General features: G+C 40.7%; 1 protein-coding gene across 3 annotated transcripts in view; it reads left to right on the forward strand.

Moving 5' to 3' along the window:
• Positions 1–17,745, forward strand: part of neurl1b (neuralized E3 ubiquitin protein ligase 1B) — a 59,013-nt gene that overhangs the window by 18,132 nt on the left and 23,136 nt on the right. Inside the window, exon 1 of one of the 3 annotated variants that reach the window (XM_036569336.1) lies at positions 15,823–16,203. The exons of the other annotated variants lie outside the window; for them this stretch is intronic. Coding sequence (XP_036425229.1) covers positions 16,173–16,203 — 31 coding nt within the window. The 5' untranslated portion in view covers positions 15,823–16,172. Of the gene's footprint in view, positions 1–15,822; positions 16,204–17,745 lie in introns of those variants that run through there. 3 annotated transcript variants of the gene reach the window in all.

The following is a 17,745-nucleotide window of genomic DNA, read 5'->3' on the forward strand; positions in this document are numbered from 1 at the left end:
TTTGTTTGGCTGGAAACCAAAATATTGCTAAACTGGCTCATTATACATTATAAGTAATATTAGAAGCTAGCCCAGATAGTAATTATATAAATCATTGTTCATATAAGACTCTATAATGCTCACATGGGGTACTTTGTAACTGAATCTAGATTATGATATTGCTAATTGTGTGCAGATGATAATCGTTTGTCTAAATTTCCATTATTGCCCAAGCTGGCCCTGAATATACAAATGCAACTGTATAGAACTATTTACCCTATACAGTCATATGCAAAATGCAAAAGTCCATTTTAATGCACAGTTATTGTTGATCTATTAATTTCACATATTTGAAAAAAAAAACAAACATAAACTGTGTTTTTTGCCAAAGATAAAGCACATTTCATATTGTACATTTTTACAATGTGTTAAACTTGGCAAATTAAAAGATATGTAAAGTGCGTTAAAGTGTACAGATGTGTGTTGTCTGTAGCATAACTATGGAAATGGGTGTAGCGTAACTATGGAAATGGGCATAGCATAACCATGGAAATGGGTGTAGCGTAACTATGGAAATGGGTGTAGTGTAACTATGGAAATGGGTGTAGTGTAACCATTGAAATGGGTGTATTGTAACTATGGAAATGAGTGTAACATAACTATGGAAATGGTTGTAGCGTAACTATGGAAATGGGTGTAGCGTAACTATGGAAATGGTTGTAGCGTAGCTATGGAAATGGGTGTAGCGTAACTATGGAAATGGGTGTAGTGTAACTATGGAAATGGTTGTAGCATAAGTATGGAAATGGGTGTAGTGTAACTATGGAAATGGGTGTACTGTAACTATGGAAATGAGTGTATTGTAACTATGGAAATGAGTGTAACATAACTATGGAAATGGTTGTAGCGTAACTATGGAAATGGGTGTAGCGTAACTATGGAAATGGTTGTAGCGTAACTATGGAAATGGGTGTAGCGTAACTATGGAAATGGTTGTAGCGTAGCTATGGAAATGGGTGTAGCGTAACTATGGAAATGGGTGTAGTGTAACTATGGAAATGGTTGTAGCATAAGTATGGAAATGGGTGTAGTGTAACTATGGAAATGGTTGTAGCATAAGTATGGAAATGGGTGTAGTGTAACTATGGAAATGGGTGTAGCATAACTATGGAAATGGTTGTAGCTTAACTATGGAAATGGGTGTAGCGTAACTATGGAAATGGGTGCAGTGTAACTATGGAAATGGGTGTAGTGTAACCATTGAGATGGGTCTAGCATAAGTATGGAAATGGGTGTAGTGTAACTATGGAAATGGGTGTAGCATAACTATGGAAATGGTTGTAGCGTAACTATGGAAATGAGTGTAGCGTAACTATGGAAATGGGTGTAGTGTAACTATGGAAATTGGTGTAGTGTAACCATTGAGATGGGTGTAGCATAAGTATGGAAATGGGTGTAGCATAACTATGGAAATTGGTGTAGTGTAACCATTGAGATGGGTGTAGCGTAAGTATGGAAAAAACAAACATAAACTGTAGCCTTTGCAAAGGATAAAGCACATTTTATATTGTATATTTTTACAATGTGTTAAACTTAGTTATCATATAATTTTCACTTAGACAATCAACAAAAACATAGAATGTTGTTTGTGCATTTTAGATTTTACGCTCAATTTTTTAAACTCTAGGAATCGTGCACTGAAAGTTTCGGAAAATTTACATAAGTTTGTTCCCTGGAAAAGGATGACTCAACTTATTTTCACATAGAAAATCAATAAAACATATAATCTGAACAGGTGTGTTCAAGCATACAGCTGTACAGCTGAGACAATCAACAGAAAACAGAGAAACAAATAACAGGCTTTATATACTTATGTCTAAATATAGCTTAAGAATATTATATTTTGGCCAAAGAAACAAATGCATCCTTTATCCAAAACCGATGCCGTTACCTTCCGATCAACTGTGATGCATTTTTACACCCCTGTCTATAACACGCAGCCAGCCGTGTATGATGATGCATCTTATTTTTGTGGTGATTGCTTCCCGTAAAACAATAAAGTTTTAATCGGAAAGGACTGTGTAAAAAAAAAAAGGTGCAAAGTGCTTGTGTGACTGTGCCGGATTGTCTTGTTTTAATCTGGGCCTGCCATACGGTTTTTCAAGTAATTAAGGCTGACTAACCTTTTAAAACAGACTGCAGCCTGATGAGATGTTGCAGACATGGCATGCAGGGTTCCCTGGCCTCTCAGCAGAATCCTCCACCAAGTGGATTACCGAGCGATTGAATTCACCTCTCATTAATCTCAAATTCATATGGCTCCCATTAAATCTTACGATGTGTAAGCCCTGTTTAGAGCACATGGCTACATTCCGTTGGTTTGCAGAAGTGGAGGTCCGTGGAACAACAGTATAACGTTACATCAACAGGGGCGGGAAAGCCACCGGCAGCCTCCTGTCTTCCAAATAAAACGACTGCGAGTCTCGATATTTCGTGTTAAGTGTTTCAAACATTCTCAGCCTTCATTACTGGAATCAACTGTACTCTACTCTCTAAAGCTCTAAAGCACAGTTAAAACACATTTGTAAGCAAAGACGTAGCGCTGGGGCTGGGGACAATGAAATTTCTTGCCTCTTCATAGCATTCAGGCAGTAATGGAGCACATCTGCTCAGAACTTTTTATTTCTAGAATAACTGTGGAATTGGGTGTAGCATAACTATGGAAATGGTTATGATATGTGCAAATTGCAAGTGATAAAATGAAAATGCCTAAAATAATTTTTGTGCTTTTTGCTGCCCGGCAGCTTGTTTCCTTAAAATTGACTTTTATAATTGCAATAAAAATTGACATGACATGTTTCATCTCTGATTATATGTATGACTTGCGTGCCTTTGGATTCCTTGACGCCCCCGTAACCATAACTATGGAAATTGGTGTAGTATAACTATGGAATGGGTGTAGTATAACTATTGAAATGGGTGTAGTATAACTATGGAAATGGGTGTAGCATAAGTATGGAATGGGTGTAGTATAACTATGGAAATGGGTGTAGTATAACTATGGAATGGGTGTAGTATAACTATGGAATGGGTGTAGTATAACTATGGAGTGGGTGTAGCATAACTATGGAAATGGGTGTAGCATAAGTATGGAATGGGTGTAGTATAACTATGGAATGGGTGTAGTATAACTATGGAAATGGGTGTAGCATAAGTATGGAATGGGTGTAGTATAACTATGGAAATGGGTGTAGTATAACTATGGAATGGGTGTAGTATAACTATTGAAATGGGTGTAGTATAACTATGGAATGGGTGTAGTATAACTATGGAATGGGTGTAGCATAACTATGGAATGGGTGTAGTATAACTATGGAATGGGTGTAGCATAACGATGGAAAGGGGTATAGCATAAGTTTGGACATGGGTGTAGTATAACTATGGAAAATGGTGTACTGTAACTATGGAAATGGGTGTAGCGGAACTATTGAAATGGGTGTTGCGTAAGTATGAAAATGGGTGTAGTATAACTATGAAACAATGAAAATGGGTCATTAGGAAACATGATATCGATTTTCATAGCAATGACACCCAGTTGAAAATCCTGTTGACAAGCTGACCAGCTGTGTGTGAGATATTTCTCAGTGGATGTCATAAAATTTTCTACAAATAAATAATTTAAAAATGAAAATACTGACACTTGGTACTAAAACTGAGAGAAAAATGAGAAGTTTTATGAGAAGCTTGGCTCTTTTGCTTCGCATACCAAACCTCAGGTAAGAAACTTGGGTGTGATCTTAGACTCTGAGCTCTGCTTTATCTCACATGTAATCAGTCACTAAAGTAGCTTTTTATCATTTGGGAAATACCGCTAAAGTATGGCCATTTGTATCTCATAGTGATGTAGAGGAAATTGTTCATGCATTTGTTACAAGCAGAGCTGATTACTGTGATTTACTGGTTCTTTAAAAATAATACATCCTAAGAAGAACAAAAAAGAGAGATCAGATCACTCCCATTTTAAAAGAACTACACTGGCTGCCTGCATTTTTTGGGATAGACTTTAATGTTCTGCTCCTGGTTTTTAAGGCTCTAAATGACCTTAAAGCACCTCACAGAATGTCTCTCTGTTTCTGTTCCAGCGTGTGATCTTAGCTCCGCAGATTGTGGCCTTCTGTGAAAACCTTCCGTAAAATACAGAAAATGTGGAGAAGCCTCTTTCGGTTATTCTGCTTCTACACTGTGAAACTCAAATCCACCTTTTATTAGCCAGTTAAGCTCAGTGCTCACTTTTAAGAAACATTTGAAAACTTATTTATCTTTTCGATTTAATCTGTCGTTTACATCGATCACACATAACATTATGACCACCTCCTTGTTTCTACACTCATTGTCCATTTTATCAGCTCCACTTACTATATAGGTGCACTTTGTAGTTCTACAGTTACAGACTGTAGTCCATCTGTTTCTCTGATACTTTGTTAGCCCCCTTTTACCCTGTTCTTCAGTGGTCAGGACCCCCATGGACCCTCACAGAGCAGGTACTATTTGGGTGGTGGATCATTCTCAGCACTGCAGTAACACTGACGTGGTGGAGGTGTGTTAGTGTGTGTTGTGCTGGTCTGAGTGGATCAGACACAGCAGTGCTGCTGGAGTTTTTTAAACACCTCAGTGTCACTGCTGGACTGAGAATAGTCCACCAACCAAAAATATCCAGCCAACAGCGTCCTGTGGGCAGCGTCCTGTGACCACTGATGAAGGACTAGAGGATGACCAACACAACCTGTGCAGCAGCAGATGAGCTATCGTCTCTGACCTTACATCTACAAGGTGGACTGACAAGGTAGGAGTGTCTAATAGAGTGGACAGTGAGTGGACACAGTGTTTAAAACTCCAGCAGCACTGCTGTGTCTGATCCACTCATACCAGCACAACACACACTAACACACCACCACCACTACGTCAGTGTTACTGCAGTGCTGAGAATGATCCACCACCCAAACAGTACCTGCTCTGTGAGGGTCCATGGGGGTCCTGACCACTGAAGAACAGGGTAAAATGGGGGCTAACAAAGTATGCAGAGAAACAGATGGACTACAGTCTGTAACTGTAGAACTACAAAGTGCACCTATATAGTAAGTGGAGCTGATAAAATGGACAATGAGCGTAGAAACAAGGAGGTGGTCATAATGCTATGCCTGATCGGTGTATAAGCTTTATCAGCTGTCTGTAAAGCTGGGGGGGGCATTCCCCCCCTTTGTCCCCACTGGAAACTACGCCTGTGTGTTTAGTGGAGTCATTGATCTGAGAGGTTGGTTCTGTGCTGCAGTTGTTTATGCTGAGTTCCACAGCTGACTAACCTTTGACCTTAACAGATCAAGTACTCCGTTCCAGGCTGCCCATCTTATGGACAGGTCAGCAAAAGGAACTTTATCAAAGAAGGCAAAGCAGGACAACTCAGCACCATCCTACTGACCATCACTTGTTCTCTGCTGTTGTGAAATTAATACACAGTTACATAAAATAAAAGACTATTGTGTCCAGGGCTCATGAGCTACGGCTCACTGCACACGTCATCCGTACTGACTGACAGCCCTTTAAATCTACTGACAGTTTTCATCAGTCAGTGCATTATGTAATCACTTCACCCTCGCCAGAAGGAAGGTCACGCTCCTCCTCTTCCAGTGCAGTACAGTAACCTTCTTTCCATACAGGGAAAGTCATTGCTCTCATCAGAAAGCATTACACTGAAGCCCTTTAGGATGTAGTGTTTTCAGATGGTAGACAGTAGTTAATAATAGAGGTAGCAATCCAGTTTTTCCGATTGCCCTGTGGCATTCGACCCCTTTTGACCTCAGGGCTTTGTGAAAAGGGTTAACTGTTGATGCCAAGGTTCTCGCTATTTTGTGGCTGTTTATGCGCTGTGGAACACTGAACACGTGACACTGAGAAACCTCACACAGCGTGTCAAGTGCATTCTCGACTGCCTTTGAAGCAGTTAACCCTAAATCTTAGGGCAATAAGGAGATTTAAAGATAGACCTGAGGTCTAAATTTGTGAACTGATTCAAACAGTGTCATTGAGGTTTGTATGTTTTGTGTATGCTGCACTAAGCAGTGAGTCACATTGTATAAAAAATACATTTAATACAATCAGTTTTCCTCATAATAATGGCAGCATGAGCTGTAATTCTCGACAGGTCAAGCTAAACGGTTGTGTAAATGAGCTGGATTGATAATCTTACATGCAGCATGTAAGTTGGCAACAGAGACGGCAAACCTGTATTAATGGATATCGGTAACGGGTTGATGTCCACTGGATCAGATATCGAGAAAAAATTACAAAAAAAAGAATGAATATGATCCAGTCCTGTAACAAATCTAGCCTGAAATAGTCCAAACCTACATTAGCTAAGTTTTCATTGACTCTATGTGCAAAATGCGAACGATAAAATGAAAATGTGTAATATAATATTGTTTTGCTGCCCAGCAGCTTGTTTCCATCAAATTGACTTTTATCATTGCAATAAAAATTGTTAATGTAAAGATGTCATTTCTTGCTGCTGTTTTGGTTTATTAAAGTTGTATTTGACACGTTTTCATCTCTAATTGTATGTATTTCACAACTTGCGTGCCTTTGGAATCCCTGCCGTCCCCATAACCTAATAAGAAAGTTTTGTTTATATTGTTTTGTTTTATTTATTATTATTTATCATACATACATACATACATCATCTAAACCGCTTATCCTTCTGGGTCGCGGTGGGGTGCTGGAGCCTATTCCGGCTGTCATTAGGCGGAAGGCAGGATACACCTTGGACAGGTCGCCAGTTCATTGCAGGGCAATATAATTTATTCATCATTATCATTATTATTATTAATTATTTGTTTTTTTCCCCATCAGAACTGTTACACGAGAGATCACATTTCTCTGCCGTGTAGAGCTGTTAGAGAACTTTCCATTTAGATAGGCTGTGGCCTTTTCTGGACGTCTCTCTCTCTCTCTGTGGCCTTTTCTGGACGTCTCTCTCTCTCTCTGTGGCCTTTTCTGGACGTCTCTCTTTCTAAGAGCTAAAAAGTGGCAGCATTCATGTGGCACATGTGTGAAATCGGTCACTTGACACTAAATTTATGTGTGAATGCATTATTTTTCCTGGAAAAAAAAGTTGCCGATGTAGGGATTTACAATATTTCAGGTACTGATAAAAAGTTTCCGCTTAGGTTTTCCACTGAAAGAAAGAACTTTTGTTGACATTAAATATTACCAACAGTTTCCAGCCTACAATGACGAACTTTTTAAAAAGTTCTTTGGATGGAAGTGTAGCTGTTGTGATCACCTACTTTTAGATGCTCATTTTAAGTAAAGTGCTTCAATTAAAAATAGTTCAATTTGAATCTTAGCAGTTTTTAAACAAAAAATATCAGGCCGGTATCGGTACTGGCTGCTCCTCAACGTTTCAATATCAGTATCGGTATTGGAAAGGAAACAGTGGTATCGTGTCATCCCTAGTTAGCATTTTAAAGTTTAATGATTAAAAATAGCTGCACTAATATTACAATATTTGATAAGAAAAGCTGCATTACTGTTGACTCCAACCCAGACCCAACCAAAGTTATGTGTGTCATTGATTTCTAGGGTGGGAGTGGGTTGGGGTGTTGTTTGCAGAACCGAGTTATAATTTGCACTGTTGTAGTGGTGTTAAATTCCAGGTTGTTATTAGCACAGCAAGATGCGAAAGGTCCCACTGCCCTTCTGTACCTTGTCTTGGTATTGTGTGACACGTTCAGAAAGTGCTGTTATTGTATATGTGGAATACAGCTAAATTGCTCTGGTAGTTTAGGGAACATGGCATTGATTGGGAAAATGAGTCAATTACAGGGAGCTCTGGAGAGGAGAAGCAAAATGGTAGCGCAAAATGGTTAACCACAAGAAATCCGAAAGAAATCCAGCAGACCTGCTCCTAACCACTGGCATAACAGGATTTGGGATTTTCACCCCATAACAGATATCTTGGGACCCATTTAGAGGTTGCATTTTAAGAGTTGAGCAGTGGATGCAGGATCACATTGCCCCAAAATGCATTTTAGGGCTATTTCCTCAATTGTGCTGTAAACTTTTAATGATGTGATGCGGCTAAAATAAGCTTTTTCATTAAAACACAGATTCCTTTGTTGATATTTACCGCTGACGCCACCCCACCACAACGCTGTACTTTACATTCATTATGGTTTAATGATGGCATATCTGCACATCTTTGGAAGCACCTTGGCTCAACTTTCAAAGCGCACTGTTTTTCGAGTCACATGGGGACGTGCTTGCAGAAAAACAAGGGGCACATCCAGCCTCACCTTATCGCCTCATATTCATATAGTCATTCATTTATCCAATTTGATGTTAGCCAAGCAATATTTGAATTTTTTTTACCACTTTTGTTGGCATGACTGTCTTATTATTATCCCTTTTTTCTCCAACTCATTATTTTGCTCACTTGCTGACATGGAGTTAGCATGCCATGACCCTGCAGGTATTACTAGGCTTGCGTGGCTATTCTGGGCGCATGCTTCTGAGGCACCAGCCCCGGCCTGGGAGAACATGTTTTCTGTGTTTGTTCACGCAAAGAAGACAAGACCATCACATCAGTACCAGACATCTGCTTTCAACTACAAACAAATCTCTTAGATACATTTTGCAGACATAGAAAGTCGAGCAAAGATCTGCTGTTTTTTTAAACCGAACACAATGTATGGCCACAAAGTTTTAGGCCCAATCGCATTTCTTCTTTTTACCCCTACCCCTTGTTTTCGAGTGTCACCCTAACCCCTTGGAACTGAGTTACAAGGGGTAGTGGTTAAAATCTTGCCCTGCGAAATGGGACAACCCTCAAAAAACAAAACAAAAAAAAATATATTGCTTCATAAACAGCTACTAGCGCTGCTCTGTAGGCGACCCTGCCAGTCTGCAGTGATAGCAGAGGAGGGTAAAGTTCAGCTCCTCACTGCTGGGCTTTAGTTACATTTAGGGCATCATATGCTTTTAAAGAGGGGTATAAGACAATTATTTATTATTGCCCACCACTAACTCCGTTTGGAGGGCCATGTACACTTCGCCCTACGCCTCTATCTCAACAAAAATCAGGACACCCTACCCCTAGACGTGAGCGCGCAAAACAGAGGGCTAAGGGCTAAGTGGTAGGGCCGAGGGGTGAAATGGGACTGGGCCTTTGACACCTGCTCATCTTTTTATTGAAAGCTTTGTTTGTTGAAAATCCCCTTTGCTGCTGTAATAGTCTGTACTCTTCTGGGAAGGCTTTACACCAGATGTCGGAACATTGCTGTGAGGATTTGATTGCATTCAGGCACGAAAGCATTAATAAGGTCAGGTGATGTTGGACGATTAGATCTGGATCACGAGTCCCACTCCAACTCCAGCTGAGCTCCATCACTCCAGAGAATGCAGTTCCAATGGACTTTAGCCCGGTGCTGGGGGTCTAAACCTCTCTAGTTGAGGCTTGGTTTTGGGTATGGTGACCTTAGGCTCATTTGCAGCCTGTAGATCATAGGAGACAACTACACATCCTTTCAGACCCATAGCCTTAAGTTGTCTTTTCACAGTGGATGGATGGACAGAACTAACTGTGCATTTTTTAAGATCTGAAGCAAGAGTGGAGCTTGATTTTCTCCTGTTTCTCAAATATGAAAGCTAAGTGCCTGATGTGATGGTCTTGGTTCTCTGCCAAATCTTGTTAGAAGTCCCATTTTCTCTGTAGCTTTAAATCATTTTATGAACTCCATTTTTGGAAACTCCTGTTTTTTCACTTATTTTCCTTTGACTTTTCTCTTCCTTATGCGAGTGGATCATCTTATATCTAATCTCTTATATCTAAAATGAATTACTTGTACCTAATGGTTGTTTTGACTGGAAATTAAATGAAGGGTGGTCTCTGACATTTCTTCAGTACTGTATATGTGTGTGTGGGAGTGTACACAATAACACAGTTGTTTGACTTATCAGTGCAATTAAAACAAATTAAGATGAATTACTTGTTCTACGTCCTGCTCAATACGTGTTACCTTTCACACATAGGAGAAACAAGTTTGTTGTTCTCTTTTTACATGGTAGTATGCATTTCCTTAAACTAAGGTAGCCATGCATCCGTTTGTCTTGCCAGAGAATGCAAGCACAATAGCACAGCTGGGGGAAATGAGGCCAGTGGTCCACATCTGTTAAAGACACAAACCCCTTGTTCTGAGACGTGTTGGCAGGACCAGCCATATCACTAACGTCAAAAGAGTAACCACACCAGTGAGATCTATTCTCCTTATTCTTTTCTCTAATATGTCTGCCTTTATATACAACCCCATTTCCAAAAAAGTTGGGACGCTGTGCACAATGTGAATAAAAACCGAATGCAATGATGTGCAAATTGTTTAAAGCCTATATTTCATTGAAAATAGTACAAACACAACAAATCAAATGTTGAAACTGAGAAATTTTATTGTTTTTTGAAAAATATTTTCTCATTTTGAATTTGATGCCAAGAATACGTTCCAAAATAGTTGGGACAGGGGCATGTTTACCACTATGTTTCATCACCTCTTCTTTTAAAAACAGTTTGGGAACTGAGGAGACCGACTACTGTAGTTTTGAAAGTGAAATATTTTGCATTGTTGTTTGATATAGAATTTCAGCTGCTCCACAGTTCGGGGTCTCCTTTGTCGTATTTTTAACTTCATATTGCGCCAAATGTTATCAGTGGTGACAGATCTGGACTGCAGGCAGGTCATTTTAGCACCCACACTCTTTTAATTGGAGGAATGCTGCTGTAATACATGCAGAATGTGGTTTAACATTGTCTTGCTGAAATAAAGGCCTTCCCTGAAAACGACATCGTCTGGATGGCAGCATATGTTGACAAAACCTGTATGTAGATGTGCACGTGACTCATGCCATGTGCACTAATGCACCCCGATACCATCATGAATACTGGCTTTTGAACTGATAACAAGCCGAGTGGTCTTTAGCCCAGAGGACACATTGTCCATGATTTCCAAAAAGAATTTCAAATTTTGATTTGTTGGACCACAGGACACTTTTCCACTTCCCCTCAGTCCATTTTATATGAGCTCGGGCCCAGAGAAGGTGGCAGCATTTTTGGGTCCTGTTTATATATGAATTCTTCTTTGCATTCTAGAGTTTTAACTTGCATTTGTGGAGGCAGCGATGAACTGTGTTCACAGACAGTGATTTTTCAGAAGTGTTTCTGAGCCCATGCAGTGATTTCCTCTACAGAATCATGTCTGTTTTTAATGCAGTGCTGACTGAGGGCCCAAAGATCACGGACAGCAAATACTGGTTTTTGACTTTGTCCCTTACATACAGAGATTTCTCCAGATTCTCTGAATCTTTTAATGATATTATGTACTGTAGATGATGAAAAGCACAAGTTCTTTGCTATTTTACGTAGAGAGACGTTATTCTTGAATTGTTGCACTATTTGATGGTGCAGTCTTTCACAGAGTGGTGAACCCCGCCTCATCTCTACTTCTGAAAGACTCAGCCTCTCTGGGATGCTCTTTTATACTCAGTCATGTTATTGACCTGTTGCCAATTAAGGTTTTCTTTTTTAGCATTACACAACTTTTCCAGCCTTTTGTTGCCCCAGTCCCAACTTTTTTGGAACGTGTTGTTAGCATAATATTCAAAATGGGCAAATATTTTTCAAAAAAACAATAAAATGTCTCAGTTTCAACATTTGATATGTTGTCTTTGCACTATTTTCAAAGAAATATAGGGTCTGAATGATTTGCACATCATTGCATTTTGTTTTTATTTACATTTTGCACAGTGTCCCAACTTTTTTGGAAATGGGGTTGTACTTCCAATGGATGTTTTTCTTTATTTTAATGAGCCAACTTATATCTCCCATGAGCACTCCTTGATTTACATTAATGAATGATGATAAACATGGGGCAATTTATTGTATATTTCTGTGTTATTGCTTGTTGTAGTGTCTCCTAGCAAGATTTTGAGCTGAACTACTCTAATCATTTACTATTGGATCCATTCACAACAAATGGATACAATCGGTTCTATGTATTATTATTAGTCAGCTTTCTTTCTTTGAACTAAAAATGTCTGTCCAGAACACCCCGACTAAGCAATCTCAAGCCCTGGCTTTCTCCTAAAATCAGAAAAACCTGCTAGGCACAGAGCACATGGCAATAATTCTCCTTTTAAAGAACTCCGATTAGACACAAATGCTGTCGTTGGATTTCGTACAGACGTTGGCTGACATCAAGTGTTCCAGTCGACACCTTCTTTAGAGAGTTTTCTGTGTTGTCCAATAGAAAACATGACAAATGGCTTTCCCTTTGCTCGCTCAGTCAACAGGTCATGCAAGTACTGTTTATAAAGCCATAGATCACCTAAGGGAAAAAAAAAACACGGTCGGAATGAAGTCATATTGCATGGATCTCTTTTTCTAATTAGATTTAGAGAATAAATTCTACTTGAGGTATTTGCACATGTGTTTAATGAAAACGCCGGGTCCTCTTGGAGGGTGCTTATGACTCACTTTGTCATTAGATCTGTGAGTTGGGGTTTGGACAAAAGCTCCCTGCTGCTCAGACAACCACATGCAATCCTCCCAATCGGCCATCTGCTTAGCATTTCTGCAGCGCCTTGGAAACCGAACGGGAATTAGAAGACTGCAAATCTAACACTTCGCAGTCCAAGGACCAGTCACTCCACCGCATGGCAATGATTTCGATATGATAGGCCAAGTTTCCTTGCACATTATGACAGCTTCATCCCTCAGAAAAGCATACTGCTTCATTAGAAACAAAATTGCTCCATTCTATAGGAGCTTTAGCCAAATACGCGTTGGCCAAAAGCATTTGTCTTCACAGCGTACGGTCGGGTGGACTGTATTAACAAGGACTTTTTTGACCACTGTCCATCCCTGAATGTGCCCTTCACCCGTTTTATCCTAGAATAGCTAAGGGAACTGCCTCATGTTTACTCTGATGCTGAGTCACATTCTCTTCTTGCCTGACACTCTTGACCATGCCCAGAGCGTCTGGCCAGTGAATGAAATCAGAGTGACTCCTTCATGTTAACTGGACCAGAGGAGAGCAGATGCGGTTGAGAAGTTTTGGGAAAAATGCTTAAAATTCAGGTCTTTTTTCAGGGAGAACAAGCATTATCTCTCCATTACTGTGGGCTTTCAGACAAGCAGTGTTGGAGTAATGCCTTTGGAATTAAAAAGCATTAAATTAAACTCGGCGGGAGTCCATTTAACTCCGTAGAAGTTAATTTAACACTGATGATTTTACTGTGTGTCTAATGAGGAGACTCGCACGTGCTGTTGCGATCAAAGTCCGGGCCCCAAAACCTTTTGTTCTCTGCTGACGGCTCGAGTTATCAGACTCATTTATCCTGTTACGCTGAGGGTAAATATGATTGAACTCAAAAACAAAGAGCCGTTGTTCTTGTGATATTTTGTTTACACCACAAGCAATATTGCAGCCACACTCACTGTCTCATGCACGCTTCCTGCGTAAATCCCCACGGCCGCTGCCGTCCTTTCTTCTCTAACTGTGACAAGGACGTCAAGGAATTTCGGTTTTGCTCTAATGTCTCCTGTGTGAGCTGAGAGTGCCACCATTTCCTGCTGCGCCTGCAGAAGGAGAATTGTTCTCAGTAAGCGAAAACCTTTCAACCTTCTACCGCTCTGTCAGAAGGCAGATTTGTCAAGACCACCCGTCAGGGCTAACTACTTTAACTCCGCCTTGGAATTTTGGAGCAGTCACTGGACTGGTGATCAGCCATGCCACACATAAATCCTCACTTTTTACCATATTTACAACAAGACAAGGAATTCAAAGCACTTTGCTGACAGAGGATGGTCTGATTTGTAATGCGGTGCAGGGAAGGCAGAAAGAGAATGCTTTCCAGTTATTTCCACGCAATGCTGATGACACCTACTCCTAGGCCAGGCTTTGGAAATTAAACAATATGTTGCTCGTCTTCCAATTTCTGTCCTATTCCCATCTGTGTGGAGTACGTTGCTTTGCCCCCAGTGGAGGCAGGTCATATTTCTACCAATTACATCAGCTGGAGTGGAACACGTTCAAAGCAACTGGACTTCATTCCATGTGTGTGAATATGAAAAAGGGGCATTTCTCTCGTTACCATCCGAGCACACATGCTAGATGACATGCAGGGCTTAATGTGAGCATATAGCCTCCCTCTGGGCGGTTTGGCGGTGGACTGGACAGACGTTGGCACGCGGCCGGCAATCACGGACCCAGCCCGTTTGGACAGAGCTCCTTAGAGACGGTTTCGGTTCAGAAGACAGGAAACAGCTTGCAAGGATCCCAGCGGTCAAGGCTGTGGAAGGATAGGGATGGGGGGCCGGGGTGGGGATGCAGGGAATTTCCTCATAAGGGCTTGTGTAATTCCCAAACAGGCTTTTATAGAGCCTTTAAAACTTAAAATGGTAATCTCATGCATGATGATTTGTCCTTGGCGTTTTAGGGGCTTTTCTTTGGGAAGACGTGGTAGATTAACCAGGGATTTGTCTCCATTCCATAGATCTGACTATCACAATGAACTTCTGTTAGCAATTTCAGCTCAAGCAGCATGTCATTTTGTGACTTGAGCAGATTTACATTTAAGGCATTTGGCAGACGCTCTTATCCAGAGCGACTTAGAATTAGATCATTTTACACAAAGGTGGTGTTGGTAGTCTTATTGGTATAGTGTGGGGTGCTTGAACCCCAGTCTACAGTGTAGAAGGTGTTACCCACTACACTATGCCAACCAGATGCTCAGAACATCTCAAGATGGCCCAAACTAAGAAACTGAGGTGGGTCATTCTACAGAAACGTCCATTTTTGTGCCTGTAGCGTTTACAGATATATTACACTTCAAAAACATGTTAGGGTTACAACTTATTTATATTTTTAAAATAAAACAATAAGTTATTTTAACAACTACACCTTCTTGAGCCGTCAATTTAGCAATATTAGTTTTTAGATAAATTATCTAGAGTTCCAAGCACCACAGAAGTGCTTGTGTTCACAGTCATGTGTAAAGGCTGAGGCCATATTTTAAAGAAAAAAAAACGTTTTTCTGCAATTTTAACTACAATAATCTACACATGACTATGCAATATATGAATTACATGACAAAGAAAACAAATGCCGATTAAATATTATAAAATATATAATGAAAGTTGTGGTCCTCAGGAGTCGTGTCACTGGTGTTACCGTTTAACAAAAAAATTTGAAATAAAAGTCACACTGATGACATCACTTGACCACCTTTTACCTGTTTTCTGAGGATCTATGAACAAAAGCACATGGTGAGTCCACTGTGTCTTTCAGTTATCAGAGATTTTCTCATTTAGCTCATGATTTCATATGAAGCTTTTAGCTGAAGTCACTGGTGTGACCGACTTTATTCTGAGGTAACTGTGAAAAAGTAGAATACAAATGGATTACATGACATATTTTAGTGGATATTCCATGATTGACAACATGTGGTTTGATGCTCTGCAGCAGCCATTTTGTAAAATGCATTGTTCATCAAAAATGTCTCTGGTGTTCCTTTATTATGTGGAACACCAATGACGGTCGGTAACACCAGTGACTCCTATGTAGAGATAGAAAAGTGGACGTTTCTGCAGGATGACCCAGGTGTCAGTGCGCACATCAAGCCTGTGGATAACAAGCGATGGGACAAAATCATGCCCTGAAGTGCTGGCAGTAATTCCTGGTGAACACTGTCTGTGGTGGGTGTCTTTTGAGAAAGGGGGGGTGTTAATTGGGGCGTGTGATGAGTGGCGTGCTGCATGTGGGTGGTGTGCCTGTATGTTGCTTTAAAGTTGAGCAGGAGTGAAGGCTCGTTTTTCCTTTTTTTCTGAGGGAAGGAGGGGGCGGCAGAGTGCCAATGAGGGCGAACGCTGTGGAGAGAGCTCCACACACGCACGCCTGGCAGATAGGATGAGCGCGTTCAGTGCGGTGGGGCAGCAGAACCCTGCGCTCCTCAGCGCTGACCAAACGCAGCTGTAGGTTCTCCACGGTCGTCGCGTCCACGAGGTGCGTGACATTTCGCTTCTAGATGGAAGGACGAGGAGGAGCTGCATCCGGAATCCACTTGCCACCAAGGGAAGCGAATCGCTCGCAGTAATGGGGAACACTGCGCCCAAACCGCTCTTAGGTAAGAGAAGCGCCGCGGACGCGCGTCTCGGCGCCAGGGCTTCGTTTTAGGGGCAGATCTTGGGGTTAGAGACCCCGACCGTCACCCGCCTGTCATCGTTTCTGCGTTTTGCGTTGCTTCTGTGTTTTGCGTGGGAGCGGACGATGAAGACGGCGGCCGATCGGCGAGTTGTAGAGAAATGTAGATCATCCAGTTTAACCCAGAATACGAGCTGCTCGTTGACACGTTTGGACAGAGCATGATGGACGAGGTTGACGTTGGGCTCACTGATGCACCTTCTTCTCAGGGGCGGTCTCAGATGTTCCAGTGGAGATTCTGTGGTCCACAGCGTTGGGATATGCTTCTTTTTATAGCCTTATATAGGGGGGCTTGCTTATATCTAGCTGTCCTCGCGCTGTTAGACTGGAGACCCTGCCAGCTCAGGCATTGGTTCCAGGACTGGGTCTAGCTTTTCTGAGGACCCTAGGCAGAATTTCTTTGGGGGCCCCCATCTTGCAATGAGCTGTAAAATGATGTGTGATGTCTAATAATAATAACTGCCACAAGCTGTCTGAATTATATACATTTATAACCGGCTAATTTCTAATTATGTATTCTAATAAGTAACAGTTTAAATGATAAATAACCTCCTCAGCATTCTTGATCCACAGTATTTGTTGTCTACTCAGCTAACTTTAAGCTTAGATCCACCCTCGTGGCCGAGACGACAGCATTGCTTTTTTTATCATTATAAATGCTTTACATTCTACGTGTGAAGAGTTACGTTTAAAAAATGCTGTATCTATTTTGGATATAACACATATTTTAAAAGAATAACAGCAGATGTGTAATGGAAATGTCTATTTCTCTAATAAGAATGGTATGAATCATAATAAGGCACTTATTTCTTTGATAAGGATGGTATGAATCATAATAAGGCATATTTCTAGGTTGTGTAAAGTCCACTTCCAATAATATAGGGCTTAAATTATTTATCGTCACCGTCCAAACAAAAATCAAGTATCTCCAAAACAGTAACTTTACAGGAGACGGCAAAACCCTCTTTCCTTTCAGTGCAAATTAATGTAGAAATATTTTATTCTAAGTGATTTTAGAGCATTTCTATTGGTCCATTCTTCATGAAATTTTCACACAGCGTAAAGGACGGCTGGTGTGTTGAAATGATGTAGAAAAATAAAAATTAAACAAAAATGGAGATGTATGGTTTTCTTTGGACAGCGACGAAACCCTGGAAACCCTTCATGTTTAGTTAGTATGATATCTTTTTCCGTCTTTGCTCGACTCCTCCTCACGTTTCACGTGATTGGCTGTTTGTCATAAATGTCAAGCTTTCATGTGCACGCGCACAAGGATTAATCACAGCCTGAGTATCAAAAACTGGATTACCAGAGAAAATTGTAAAATGAGTTGACCACTGCTGTGGTTGTTAAGTTTTGAGAAGCTGAAAAAGTCAGAAAGCCTTTTGAATCTGCTTTGTTAGACAGACTTAAGATTCACTACTTATTCATGTCCAACTACAAACCAAAACAAACGGCATAACAT

The sequence above is a fragment of the Colossoma macropomum genome, unplaced genomic scaffold (assembly GCF_904425465.1).
Source record: "Colossoma macropomum unplaced genomic scaffold, Colossoma_macropomum, whole genome shotgun sequence".
In the NCBI taxonomy this organism is placed as follows: domain Eukaryota; kingdom Metazoa; phylum Chordata; class Actinopteri; order Characiformes; family Serrasalmidae; genus Colossoma; species Colossoma macropomum.